At 40.0% G+C, this 15,562-nt stretch overlaps 1 protein-coding gene across 3 annotated transcripts in view; it reads left to right on the top strand.

Moving 5' to 3' along the window:
• The window catches only part of slc44a1a (solute carrier family 44 member 1a), a 42,687-nt gene that overhangs the window by 7,783 nt on the left and 19,342 nt on the right, over positions 1-15,562 (top strand). For all 3 annotated transcript variants that reach the window (XM_088342877.1, XM_088342876.1, XM_088342878.1), the window contains exons 4-8: positions 5,863-5,999; positions 7,064-7,157; positions 10,793-10,962; positions 12,641-12,730; positions 12,819-12,958. In XM_088342877.1, coding sequence (XP_088199003.1) covers positions 5,863-5,999; positions 7,064-7,157; positions 10,793-10,962; positions 12,641-12,730; positions 12,819-12,958 — 631 coding nt within the window. The remainder of the gene's footprint in view (positions 1-5,862; positions 6,000-7,063; positions 7,158-10,792; positions 10,963-12,640; positions 12,731-12,818; positions 12,959-15,562) is intronic.

Consider the following 15,562-nt stretch of genomic DNA (forward strand, 5'->3'; position numbering starts at 1 on the left):
AATTGATAACTTTGAAGTAAAATAACAAGTATGTACAGGGGATTCCCTTCAGTAATCTTTAGTTTTGAGACCAATTCGATCTCACGCTCCAACCTACCCTCACTTAGAACAAGACCCCGCTATACTTGAACTCCTCCACTTGGGGCATGATTTTATCCCCAACCCTAAAGGAGCGTGTCACCATTTTCCAGCTGAGTACCATGGTCTCAGACTTGGAGGTGCTGATTGTCATCCCGGCCCTTCACACTCTGCTGCAAATTGCTCAAGTGAGAGCTGAAAATCACAGTCTGAGGAAGCCAACAGCACCACATCATCTGCAAAATGCAGAGATGCGATGCTGTGGTCCCCAAATCGGATCTCTTCCCCACCAAAGCTGCGGCTCGAAATTCTTTCCATAAAAGTTTTAAACAGAATTGTTGCCAAAGGGCAGCCCTTGTGGAGTAGGAGTCCCACTGGAAACAAATCCAGCTTACTGCCGGCAATGTAGACCAGACTCTGGCACTGGGCATACAGGGGACGCATTGCTCAGATAAGACTGTGCGGTACCCCCTACTCCCGAAGCACACCCCCCCACAGGGCTTCCTGAGGAACACTGTCGAATGCCTTGTCCAAGTCCACAAAAAACATGTAGACTGGATGAGCGAACTTCCATGCACTCTTAGGGACCTGCAGAGTGTGTAGAGCTGGTCCAATGTTCCACTGCCCGGACGGAAACCTCAATGCTCCTCTTGAATCTGAGATTTGACTTCCTAACAGACCCTCCTCTCCAGTACCCCTAAATAGACCTTACCAGGGTGGCTGAGAAGTATGATTCCCCTGTAGTTGGAACACACTTTTGGGTCCCTCTTCTTGAAAAGGGGAACCAACGCTTCAGTCTGCTAGTCCAGAGGTACTGTCCCCGATGTCCATGTAATGTTGCCCAGAACATCCAGCTGTCTCATTAACCCATGGGGCCTTGCCGCGAGGAGCTTTTTGACTTCAACCCCAAAAATATGAGAACCCATGCCATAGTCCCTTGGCTTTGCTTTCTTAGAGGAGGACCTTTTGATGGGATTGAGGAGGTCTTCGAAGTATTCTGCCCACTGATTCACAATGTCCCGGGTCGACGTCAGCAGTGCCCCAACTACACTATACACAGTGTTGACAGCCACAGCTTCGATCATCCGCCTCGACGATGGAGGCACGGAACACTCGGACTTAATATCCCTTGCCTTCTTTGAGACATGGGTAAAGTTCTGCCAGAGATGTGAATTGAAACTTTTCCTGATCAGGGATTCTACTAGCCGTTCCCAACAGAGCCTCACAACACGCTTGGGCCAGTCGGACCGGCTTCTTCCTCCACCATCAGAGCCAACTCATCTCCAGGCAGTAATCAGTTGACAGCTCTGCCCCTCTCTTTACCCAATACATGTGGCCGCAGGTCTGATTTTAAGACTACAAAGTCGATCACCTAATTGCGGCCTAGGGTGTCCTGGTGCCGGTGCACATATGAACACCCTTATGTCTAAACATGATAAACAAGGTGTCCGTTATGGACAAGCCATGATGATACACCAACCGGGTTTAGGTCAGCGGGGCCGTTCTTCACAATCATGCCCCTCCAGGTCTCACTGTCATTGCCCACGTCAGCGTTAAAGTCCCCCAGCAGTGAGAGTCCCGAGGGTGCGCGCTCTCAAGCACACCCTCCAAGGACTCAAAGAAGGGTGGGTACTCTGAACTGCTATTTGGTGCATAAGCACAAACGGTCTGGACCCGTCCCCCCACCCGAACGCGGAGGGATTCTACCCTCTCGTCTACCAGGGTGAACCCCTACATACAGGCGCTGCGCCTCTCACCATGGGCAACTCCAGAGTGGAAGAGAGACCAACCCCTCCCGAGAGGACTGGTACCAGAGCCCAAGCTGTGTGTGGAGTTGAGTCTGGCTATATCTCGTCAACTTCTTAATCTCCCACACCAACTTTGGCTCCTTCCCCGCCAAAGAGGTAACATTCCATGTCCCAAAAGCCAGTTTCTGTAGCCAGGGATCAGTGCACCAAGGACCCCTCCGTTGGGTGCTACCCAGCTCTCTACGCACCCAACCTCTTTGGCCCCTTTCACAGGTGGTGAGCCCGTTGGAAGAGGGACCCACGTGGTTCCTTCGGGCCGTGAGCAAAGGCATGGCCACCAGTTGCTCGCCAGTGGACCCCAACTCTAGGCCTGGCTCCAGGGGGGTTGCCGGTAATCCGTGTCCGAGCCAGGGAAATTGTGGTCCAACGTTTTTTTTCTTCATAAGGGGTGTTTGAACTGCATTTTGTCTGGCCCTTCACCTAGAACTTGATCGTCATGGGTGACCCGTAGGGGCCTAAAGCCCCAAGACAACATAGCTCCTAGGATAATAGGGTCACCAAACGCCTCCACTACGGTAAGGTAAAAGACCATGGAAGAGGATTCTAAACTAAATAAATGAAAAATTAGGCAATACTAGTGTTTGAAACTCGTGAAAAAAAGTTACCGGACACCAGACAACTTTGAAAAGTTGCCTGCCCAGCCACAAATAATAACACACCACACTTAAATGCTGTTGCATGAATGGTTTTATTGTCATTATACAAAAGTTGCCTGCCCCCATTTTTCACAACTTGAAACACAATAAGACGACTAATAGCAATAAAAACATTGTTGCAAATTATTAAGGGTTGATAATCAGAATATATATCAGAACAACACTTTTAAATTAAGTTTATTATAAATCTACTTATAACATTCATTGCATGGAAATGACATTGTTGTTTTCCATTTGCCATTATTATGTACTTGTATATACTCATCTTCATTCATGCAATGTTTGCGTCATCTGCTACAAGCCACGTGAACTCCTCTTTCCATGATGTAGGTTTACGTTTCGTAGCGTCATCATTTTTGTTAGCTTCTTTTGAAAATTTCTTCTGGGGCTGATGTTTTGGCTTGGTTCCTGGTAAGGATATGTCAGAGTGGGCAGTTTCCTAATATGTGAGAAGATAAGCAGGACATTGTGGTTCAGCCTTTAAGCATATTAATTCCTCAACAGCAAGCTAACAACAACACGACTCCAATTAATACAACATGGTGATCAACAATGGGGTCTATGCACGAGAGACGATGACGTATTTCCGGGAAAATCTCAGGATGATTGGAAGTTTCCAGTCAGCGCTTGTCTCAATGTTATGCCAGCAACAAATCCGCCAAAGCAGAATACGGATTTGTTTTTGGACATTATGTGCAATTAATTTCAACTCTTCTTATGCCCACCGACGGTCAGAATGGCTCGTAAACGCACAAATGTTTGTTTTCAAAAGCAGAGAGACAGTTTGGCCAGCAACCACTGCTGTGTACCTCAATGTACAGCATCAGCTAGTTGTAATTCGGTCGTAAGCTTCCATACGTTTCCCCAAAACTCCGAATTACGAAAACGGTGGGTATTCAATAATCGAATAGACGACCTAATTGTTAAAAGTAGCTCTTGAGGTAGCCGACAAAGCTCGGACCTGATAGCCAATGCCCACAGATGTGTATAGATATTTGACTCCTGATGACTTACCTGCACTATGCTTTAGTGTTGAATTTTGTGTTATGGTTTTGTCTTTCTTTAAATTGCACCCATGGCTCTACTTGCAGATCGTTGACTTAATAAAAGTGTTGCATTGAAATTTGTTTCTTGGCAATTTATTTGCACATTGAATGGTATTTTGACATATATGTGTACTAGAAAAGCAAATAAACTTTTTGTTTTATACAATGCAACACAGCATTGTCTCTGTGAATGCGCTGCACAAGTATGTCTTCAATTGGCGAAGATAACAAAGTCACACCGTTCAAGTCCTGTAATTAGCAACTACCCCTGGACTTGCCAATAATGGCAATGGCTTTCTTTCAGCTTATGCACACCATGATCAATTTTGAGGTACTTGCAATCGATGTAACTTTGTATATTTGGGCATTTAATTTCAACGAGCCCAAATGATGGTCGCTCCATAAGGTCATATACCAGCCCATCAAGTGATGCACCCAACCACGGTGCATCTGGATTCACCACGAGCCCACACGTGTAAATTCACATTTTTTTAAAACGGCATAATCTTTTAAGGCACTAGATTCTATATGCAGACCCCTCTTCATGTGTTTAGTTTGTCGTATTCGTCGGATTAGTCTTTCTGACAGGTTTTCTGCTTTGCTTGGAGAAATATGACTAACCTCCCTAAAATGTGACGCAGTTACTCTTGCTTTTTCATGTTTGGTCTGTGGTGCTGCGCTGGACGCTCGGATAATTCTCCAAACATCATTTACCGTGATCTTCGGCATGACGTTATTTCGCGCTTTGTTCGTGCTGTCTACGAAAGACCGGAAATGACTAACCATCCTTACTCGAACGCGGAAGTAAGTCGTGCATAGAGCCCATTAGCAAAACTAAAAATGGATGTAATGACGCCACACAATGGAAAAAGTTACCGCAGTACCACGAGTAAGAGCGCTATTAAATTGACACATTCTAACAATTCCTGACCACCTATCCATTTTTCTTGTGTTCTCTGTGCATCTACTTTGGAAAATGATATGCAAGCGCGACTTTATAACGATCGGGAAAGTCCGGAAGCACAAAATTATTTGATGCAGGCTTCTGTGGCTGCCGAGTATGCAAATTTCCAAACAAACCGAAATTCCGAAATTTCCAAACGAACGAAGATTTCGAAATCGGAATAAAATGTTTTATTTGTTTTTAAAAAAAAATCTTGAAAAAGTTGTCGCGACCTGGGCAGAGACGTTTTGTAAGTTGTATGCCCGACGTAAAACATGCACGGGCCGGGTGTTATTTCACACAATGGCAATACCCTCAAAATTGGCTTTAAAACATACCTGTCAACTTGTACCGTTTTGCCGTACAAAGTACGTTTTTTATGCATTTTAAGACGAGTACGACGTACAAGGAAATCTGTACGGAAAAACGCAAATTTGTTAATTGCATGCATCTGCCGCCCGGGGATTTCCCATCATGCATCATTCTGGAAAAAAAAATGGTGTACGATTATTTTGTACGGGAAAATACGACAGTTTGTACGGGCATGGAGCCGCAGAGGTTGACAGGTATGTTAAAAGTCCCAAAAAAGTGCTTTAATTTGGCCGTGAAAATAAAATAATAATTATTTATTAACAACATAGAACTAGCATGATAAGTTTTTGTTTTAGAAAATTAGATTAAACTAGTAGTACAACCTGGGGATGCTCAACCCCTCTCCAGCCCTTTTGCGCTAACCAGTAACAAAAATTGAGCTTTCTGCTTCAAAAAAATCGGCGATCCCTTATCCATATGATACAAAGACACTGCCGCTCAACATAATCCAAGAACGCTGATGTCTGTTAAATTGAGATGAAAAAAATGAAAGCATTCACATCTGAATAACACCTTGTGTCTTACAAAGTAGCCCTCAGGACATTATGACTGCTTGTAGAATCTTGCTAACATTCCTTACATACAAAATCAATAGAAAATGGCTAAGAAGATTAATTGAACTTGGAATTGTTTTTTGCTTTCATGGAAAGAAGTTCAATGGTATCGTTTTCATATTTGTTTCTGTGTAAATGCTGAAATTCCAGCAACATTGAGCCTTCACACACTGTGTGCTCAAACAATGGTGGCTGCTTTCTTGCTGCTTGATTTTTCCAAAAAGATTTTTCTGCCACAAAGAGACAATAGTGCAGCAGGAAGGCAAATGTCGCTATCTTTTAAATTCTCTTCTCTAAAAGTCCAGCCTTGCATTCTCAATAGGACTCTTTCCAATCCGGGGCAACTGTGTAAGTTTTTAAAAAAGTCATGTAGATGCACATTGAAATCTTTCGTGTGTTGGTCAGGTACGTATTCTTTTTGGACCCGTGCAACATTGACATCTTAAACCGGGAGCTGAAGAGCGTGTCCTTGTGCGTCTCCAAATGTCCTGCTGAGGAACTCAAGACTTACCATGATTTGAGGAAATTTGCAACTACTAATGGTGAGAAATAAATGAATAAATATGTATTGAGGGTTAAAAAAAAATACTATAAGGCAACAAAAGTCAAGTCAAGTCATGTTTATTTTATTAGCCCTTAATCACAGGAAGTCTCAAAGACCACATACTATTATAGACTACAGAGTATTATTACACCATCCCTTGAACTATAACCGAGGGCCAGAAAAAATCAAAACCTAAGCATTGAGAGAATGAAGAAAACCTTGAGGAGAGACCGTACATGAGGTAATCCCCTTTTCCAGGTGACACATATTACATGTATAAATATTTATGTAAAGGTAATATGAAATTTCATTTACATTCGGTGGGTCGTGTTTTGAAGTAGTACAATAGAGTTAGTTGGTGAATGCTTTAAAATAAACACATTTTCAAACTTTCACTTGCAAGGATTGTCTTAACAGACTGTTGCAATCTTTTCTTCCTTTTTCTCTGTAAACATCCCAGTTAGCTACAGCCACGTATATTCATAAGTTAGAGTAACAATGTATGTGCCTTCTTTGTTGTTCTTGATAATTGCAAGCGTTATTTCCATGGTTATCATGTGTTTGCTTTTTTGGCATCACTGCAAGTAAAATAATATAGTCCAAATATAAACTATTGCATTGCACTAACCCACAAACCAATACAAGATCCTGTACTAAACACAAAGCGAAAGGCATCGTGTGAGGTAGTTCAGCCAATAGAATATACATCTTTATGGTGCTATGATGACATTAACCAATAGCAGACATGCATCTTTGAGACAAAACATGTGAAGTTATATGCACAAACACAAAGTTTGAATTTTGTAAGTTGGTTGTTGATGTTGTATGTTGGGGAAAATGCCGCAACGAGGGGCTGAAAAAACACTATTCAGCTTTCTAATGTGATAAAATCAGAAGGTAGGAATGCCTTAAGACAGGGGTCTCAGTAATGATAACAATTATTTTAGTTACATAAAACTCTTTTTACTCCAAACCATTATTTATTTATTTTTGACAATGAGTTGTTCCTCTTGTATTATCTAACATTTTATTAATGTACAGTAACTAATCTTTTCTTTGAAGGATCTGCACTATGCACCTACGACATTAGTCCATCAAGATACCCGGGCCACTCTGATCGATTTACCAAATGCCCCAAGCTTCCTCTTCCACCAAGGTAACCAGTCTTTAACCCATTAAGATGAAGACACTAAATGTCTCTAAGGTTGAGTGGCTTTTGCTTCGCCTACAAAACTGATAGAAACTGATGAATTAAACTATATATATACACCTACCCCTGCGATTGGCTGGCAACCAGTTCAGGGTGTCCCCTGCCCACTGCCCGGAGATGGCTGGGATGGGCTCCAGCCCCCCCGCGACCCTAATGAGGATAAGCGGTACGGCTGATGAGATGAGAGATGAGATGAGATATACACCTACCCCATCGTTGATATTTCAGCCCCTGAGAAAAATAGAAACCTAATTATCAAAACCTTTTGCAGTTCCTGTCTGTGGCATTGTCAAAAATGTATTATTAAAAATTGCTATGCAGAGATCCCTCTGTTTTTGCAGATATAGAGGACCAGAACCACCCGCGAAAGAGGAAATTTTGCAAAGTAGCGTTGCACATTCATTGATTATTAAAACAAGACTGTTCCAAATGTAGCTATGTCCCACGAGTTTGTGGCTCCAGGTCATACATTTCATGGCTAATGGACCTGGCGTTGCCAAGATAGAGGGTCCGCAGCGGTGGCTTCAAAGAGTTGCTAGCCTAGCCCTTAGCAGTAGGCCGGACCAGCAACACCACTTTTGTCTTCTCACTGACACAGCCCTAGTCACTTTTGGAACCTGATAATAATCAGAGGAGCACACACACAAGCCCATCATAAGTCACACGCACACATTGTCACACCGACCTGTTACAGTTACGGAAACACAGTCACAACCACCTGAACAAGGAGCACTTTCCCTAATGTGTCACCCCCTGCTGTCTAACAAAACATAATGCACGATACAATGATATCAATGTCTATAAAGACAAACTCAATTCAATTCAAAATCCGCGAAGGAGTAAACCGCTCAATATCTGCACGAAGTAGCGAGGAATCTCTCTACTATTTTTTTTTTAAATCAACAAACTGAACACAAAAGAAATCCAATCACAAACAAAAATAATGTGTGAGTAATACTAATAATATTTTTTTAATATATTGGAATTTAATGTTTTTGAGTGTTTGAGGAGAATGTCAGGAGTGACAAGATTGGATAGCTTGAGAAATGAAATTGTGAGAGACAGAACTGGAGTAGTAGTGGAACTGAGCAAGCATGTGGATAAGAGAGTACTCTGTTGGTTTGGACACATGGAGAGGATGCATGAGGAGCGAATGTTGAAAGAGGATCTACAGAGCAGAAGTAAGTGGAAGGAGACCAAGAGGAAGGCGGCGATTGACGTGGATGGATGGTGTTATGAGTGCACTGCAGGAAAGAGGTCCAAATATAGTGGAAGCTAGAGCTCTGGTTGGTGATAGGAATGAGTGGAGAGGTGTTGTAAAAGGATAGTGGGATGTTTAGACGTGTTCTAAGGGATGGGCAGGGCACCTGTATGATGCGGTAGGGGTAAACCTGTGAAAGCTGTCGGGCCCTGCTGTTGAACAGAAGAGTGTGTTGTGTCACACTGACCCGAGTGACATGCCCGATTTCTTGTGTCCTGTTTCATCTGGAGGGACGAAAGCATGACCGACTTGGGTGCTTAACTTGTTTGGGTGTTTGGGCATTTGGGTTGGCCATGGTCCAAAACTTTTTGTGTGTGTTTTTTGCTACTTTTTCCCTTTTTTTAATTTTCTTTGTTTTTGTATGTATTTGGCTTGCTGTTGGTTACCCCTCTCGAGGGATATGACCAGGTTAATTAGATAGATAATATATTTTTTATCACGATTCACGAATCCCTTAACCTAAGGCTGTCCAAACCTTTCAGAAAGAGGCCAGATTTGGTCAAATGAAAACGTGTAAGGGCCAACCATTTAGCCTGACATTCTTTGAACAGTCTTAATAAATTTCCCCGCCGTGAAAAGCTTGCAATGCTTGGTGATTAGCATCGCGACTTCGTAGCTCGCATTTGCACTCATTTGACTCGCAGAGTCTTAAAAAAAGCGCTGCTGTGCTGTTAAAACAGCTTATACTTCCTTCAACTTTTCTTTTTCTTTTTCTTTTGTTTTTTCATTCATTAGGCGCTTTATAAATACATCAATGTTAGATAGTTTCTTGGTCTAAAAACAAAAAATAACTTCTGCCTTGTTCCACTCATTGAAAGTGCGCGCGGGTTTTGTCCTTTTATTATGTTCTTGCAATTTCCATTAAAAATGGGGGGAATTCAACAAGGAGTACGACACTTACACTGGAGATAAAAATAAGAGAACAACTTGCAAAAAAATAATAATTCTAATAAAATTCCATCTTTTCTACTAAAAAATTTGAGGACTTTTTGTGGTGTCCCAAAAAACATTTCGGCCAAAATGCACTTATCAAAATTGGCTTCTAGCACTTTCAGGTGCCTCCCACTTAACGGTGCTACTCAAACACATGGTACTAAATTCCTTGACTGTATGTCAACTCTTCTTTAACTTGCATTTTTACTGCCAGTTTCACTGACTTTGTAAGATGGTAGGCTGATTTAAAGTGACTGAAAGCCTCCATTGGCAGGTTGTCCAGATGAAAACGAAAGGGATGACCCTAATCAGCCATAGCAAGACAGGTTGGTTGTTCGAAATGTGTGACAAAATAAGAATACAAGACTCAAGTTGCCCAAGAGCCGTTGGACTGAAGGCCCACCCTGCAGTGACCAAAAAAATCTAAAAGCTTGACTGAGCTCTGTAGAGGAGCATGTTGCATGGACAGAAGAGAACTGGTCTACGTTTTACCTGAATAATGTAAGCAGATTAATTTTTATTTGGGTGTTATTGGAAGCATTATGTTCCACAACACTTTTGAGAAAGAATACATCCAAAGGGTGTGAAAAAGTTTGTGAAAGCTGGAGGAGGAAATGTCTTGGTTTGGGGCATGTTGTGGCAGAGATTGGGCCTCTTTTACTGCTACATGGTTAAGTGAATGCAAATGTGTATCAGAACCTCTTTCAACAGCTCATGGTTCCTTTTTTTCTTTGATCGCCCAATCGACCTGCAGTATTCATGCAGGGCAATGCTCCATGTCACACAGCAAAACGGGTAGGTAAAAGGTGAAAACATTGAATTAATTGCATGGCCTGCCCAAAGTTCTGATTTCAAACCAACAGAGTACCCCTGGAAAATCCTTGGTGACAAAGTTATAGTTAAGTAACCTACTACAATCACCCAACTGTAGAGAAGGCTGGAAGAAGAATGGACAAAAATTACACCATAGCAATGTGAGAGACTGGTTCCATCCTGTGGGCGCAGATGTGCTGAAGTCATTCACAGCAGAGGCCTGTACGCGTCTTACTAATCTGTAACTGTTGAAACCAGAGTCATTGTTCTCTAATTTTGATCAGTGCATTTTTGGCAAAATACAGTTTTTTGTTTGAATGCCTTTTCCAGTTTGTGAACAAATGTAGCATGATAATAGCCACAACAAAATGTCCCTAAACTGTTGAGCAGTGAAGATGGTACCATATCAAAATGATTCAATATTTTACAGGTGGTTCTTTTAATTTTGATCTCCAGTCTATTCTGATTTGATTTTTTTCAGAATGGGAAAATAAGTGTTTTATTGTTTGAATGATTTACTTTCTATGAACTGCTGATCTCAATCTCCGATTTTTGTTTTTTTTCTCCATTGCAGTAAACCCGTGGCATTGTTCCGCCGTTGCATACCAGCGGATATCAGCTGCTATGTGGAATTGGCCCTCTCCTTTTTCACATTCATCAGCGACAATATTGTTTTCCGTCGAGTCGTCGCTGGCCTTATGGCCAGCAAGGCCATCATTTTAGGGCTTTGTGTTCTGTCTTTAGGTGATGCGCACATTTTTCATACTTTCATATTTGCTTATATGGCTTATGTTTGCAAACACATATTGAATATGGTCTGCTCTTCAAAATAATTGTTTCTATTAGAACAGGGGGGCTCACACCCTTTCAACATGCGAGCTACTTACAAAATGAGCAAGTCATTAAACATCTCATTATTTTCTAATGCGTTTATGATTCTTAGTTTTTGGTTTAACTATAAAAAATTAACAAGTAAAACAACTACAAAAAATATTATCAATGTATGCTTGTTCAACCCATTTCGTAACAATGACATTTGTCTAGTCTAGTCTATTCTATTCTATTTTATTCTAGATTTAATCAAATATGAGTATACTAGTCAAATAGTATTATGTAACTCAATTAATGTCTGTTTTCATTTATGGCCAAAGTATATGTCAATGATGTAATTAGGAAAAAAAATGATGCCGCTGTCTTATTGCATGAGACCGGTAGATGGCTGCATGTCCCAACAAATACAAAGCACTGAATGCACTTATTGATCAGAGCTACCATTGCGATCTACCGGTAGATCGTGACCACTGTAATGAGCAGCCCTGTGTTGGACAGGGTTCCCGCGGATTGTTGAAATGTCTTTAACGGCGTTTAATTAATTATTCTAAAATTGTGTTCTTTCTTGACTTGGTCTTAAATTTTCTCATAAAGCCATTTAAAAAAGTTTTAGTCTGTAGGAACTCTAGGTAGAGTATCAAGTAAAGTGAATTATTTTGATCTAGGGTAAAACTGTTAATAAAATATTTTATGTAGCATTTTTACATTTGTAATTGTTTTACAAGTCGTTACTATAATAATATTGTGTGGTAAAACAAATCAAAGGAGAAAAAGTTAGCCAACTGATTTTTTTATGGGCCAGAACTAGTCCTAAAATTTCATTTTAATAACTATTTTAGAATATCGTAGTTGTGTGGAATTAGTTTTTTTAGTTTTTCAGAAGAATAATAAAACGATTATTTATTTATTTGTTTGTTTGTTTGTTTGTCAAGTCAGGCTTTTTGTATAGCACTTGATCACATTTTTTTTTTCAAATGGCTGCACAGAACACCATAAGAACATCTCTTAGCAGCTCTTGGTTCTGCTGAAACTTCCCATTTGTCTAAATGTATTGCTGCATATAAAAATAACCCTAAATACCTGACACGTTAGCCAGTCTGAAGTGACAGCAGATTTATTCAGATGGTTCAGAGCATCCGCAAAGAGACCATGTAAATTGTAACAATTCATTTAATATTGACTAAATTAGAAAACAATAACTCGTTAAATAATTGTTCAACCATTGAAGGACAACAAAAGTTAATTTCAGATATTTTTTTTCTCCACATGAGAGTGACAAAATGTTGAAAAGCAAAATCCTTAATCAGGCCAGCCATTTTGAAAAGGCTATCGAGCAATGATGACATTAAAAATGCCAATGCTTCAACGACCAATTACAGTTCACTTGCTATCTAAAACAAAGCCCCCATTGGTTGCTTGCTAAAACTTTTTGATGCATTTTTTTCCCCAAAAGTTCACCCAAAGCAATGAATAAAAAACAACAGCAAAAAAGGTGTGGTTAAACTGATATAAGCCGATAAAATATTTGGAAATAGGTTGATTTCCACTTTGTCTTGAGTTGTGCATAAATCTTTTGATCTGTCTGGCACAGTTCTTTCTCTGATCATGATAGTCATCATTCGTTACATCTCAAAAGTGCTGGTGTGGATACTTACCATTCTGGTTGTCATCGGCACTCTAGGTAATGGTCGAAAGTTGCTATCATAATTTTGTGTCAGTCGCTATAAAAGTTTGCTGTATATTTCCTTTTTTTTTTTTTTTTAACGCAGTGGCGACAGGCGTCCTCTGGTGGTTATACGTGGACCACAGGAACACTCTATATAACACAGCCTCCGTTTTCGGGAAAGAAGTGGCAGCGGATAATGTCAAGGCACTCCTTGTGTACGCCATTTGCGCTACTGTGTTCACGGTAATTCCAAGCATTTACATGTGATTCTGTTCAAACAAGGGAAGGGAAAGAATTTAATTGACGCTGTTTGAGACTTGTGAACATCATATCATATATATATATACCTAATTAGTTTATTAGTTGAGGGATATGTATTTGAAGCATGGCTTGTCAATGAATTTATATTGTGCCCCCCCTCAGAATAAAAAAATCCTCTTGCACCCCCCCAAGACTAACACCAGAACCCCTTGACCCCAACCCCTACCCTCCCATCGAGTCCATTTTGTCTATAAAATTGTTTTAAGTACACTGCTGTCCACTACACAACACTATGTTCTGATTAACGTATACAAAATGTTTCAAATAGAAGTATGAACCAACTTACAGCAAATAATAGCTTTATTTACTGTAACAGAAAATATGTAAAGGAGAATCGTGTAATATTTGGTGCCTGCTAGTGGTACAAAAAAAACTTTCATCCAGTAAAGAAAAAACATTGATTTTAATACTAAGCAAAATCCATTAACTGCCATACAAATGTTAATTTTTCTAAAAAAAAAATCATAGGTTGAGAATTTATTTTTTCCCTCTGTGGAATCCCCTTTAAGTCAGCGCCATGATTGTTTGGCATCCTGTCGCCAGGCTGTGTCCTGTATTACTGGCCCTTGCTCGTACCAGACAACACAGTGCCACCCATTGGTTAAAAATGACACATTGGGACTTTAAAGTGCATCTGTAATTAAAAATAAAATAAAAGGCCTTTAAACTATAAACATTTTTGTCTGATCATGTCAAACCATGTACTAAAAACTGAAATTACATAAAATCAATAAATAATGCATTCAAACATATGACCAACATTAACTCAAGAGCACAATGTTAAAAAAACCCTGCAAAACAAAAATATATGAAATAATAAGGGCTGTTTTTTTAATCTAAAACAATATGAATGAATCAGCATGTTTTGCAATACACAGATTTTTGAATCAGGACCAAACAATACTCTGATGCCAACAACGCTCGCTGGTTTACTGATGTAGGGGTCACAATCCGCACCCAGATCAGTCTGAATCAAGCTACCCGAAAACAATAAAACCGGCGCAAATCACCATTACGTCCCATGGCTATCTTCAACCTCTTTGAATGTTCGTGAGAATGGCTTCGTTACATCAAGGAAAATCCATAGAATCGAACCGTGTAAAACAGTTACTCCAAAACACACGATAATGCCGAAAGAAATCTGCCTAAACATTTCTGCTTCATTGGATGTTGCTTCTTATTTTGTTTAGCCACATTAATTCTGTTTAAAAATAAACAGACTCTGAAAATTATTTCCAATTAGGTAGTTGCCCTTTTGATTAACATATTTTCCATGATTACAGTCTGGTCATGCTAGTTTTATTCATGCACAAAGTGCGAAGTTACATAAAACTTCCTTCCTCGAGACAAATATTCCACCTGGCTCACTCTTACTGATCAGGCGCCCCTGGCATAAATTATCTGCATGATTGCATAATTCGCAGCGTTGAACGCTTGCGCGAAAAGTTGCGGCCTATAATCAGAATTGTACAGTACTACAAAATGAGTACAAAACTAAATATTTAATTCAGCGCTTGAAAACAGGGACCTAATGTATTATTTTGCTTTTATTATAAGATGGATTATAAGATAAGACTCATAACCTTAAAAATACTACAGCAATACTACAAAACAAAATATTAAATTTAGTGGTTAAAACAGAGGCCTAATATTTTATTTTAGTTTAATGTGGAAAAACATACTGCAGAAATTCTAAAAAAATATACGATTATAGTAATACTCTGATGCAAAATTACCACTTCAAAAATACTGCAAAAATATAACTACAGTAATACTTCAAAAAATGCTTCACAAATACTACAAAACTATATCAAATGAAGTTTTTTAAAGAGATACTTAATATCTGATTTTGCTTTAATATTGAGTTTTTCAAAACCAATTTGAATAAAACTATTCAAAAATAAATAAAAATAAAATGTAGATGTATGCATGTATATTTATTCATAAATGCAATTAAGAAAAATTGGACAGGTGTCCAGGCCCGGCCCCCTGGCCAAATTTCTGAACCCAATGCGGCCCCCGACACTAAACGTTTGCCCACCCCTGCTCTACACAATACAGTGACAGTTAGTGGTGAAATATTACACATTGTTTCTTTAAGCAGATGAAATGGATTTTACGAATGTAGCTGTCAAAATAGCATCATATTAATCACAATAGCAGCTTGCGGCGAGCCATAGCCTGCAGCCAAGTGGATAACATGAGTGGCCAGAGAAGTAAACAATAGAAAAAAAAACACTGGAGGATGCCAGAATAATAGGACTCTGCGACCATCACATTTGGGGCTCAACAGTGGAAGGTCATTAAGTAGTAAAACCCAACAATGGTGAATATTCAGGGAACAGATATCGAGAGGGTGTCATACTACAAGTACCTGGGCGTTTACCTGAATGATAAACGGGACTGGACCCAAAACACAACTGCTCTGTACAAAAAGGTGCACAGCACTCTGTCTGCTTAGGAGGCTGAGGTCTTTTGGAGTGCATGGGGCACTCCTGAAGAACTTTTATGACACTGGTGGCATCA

Source organism: Urocampus carinirostris, chromosome 8 (assembly GCF_059441175.1).
Source record: "Urocampus carinirostris isolate Australia breed hairy pipefish chromosome 8, RoL_Ucar_1.0, whole genome shotgun sequence".
NCBI classification, from domain to species: Eukaryota; Metazoa; Chordata; class Actinopteri; order Syngnathiformes; family Syngnathidae; genus Urocampus; species Urocampus carinirostris.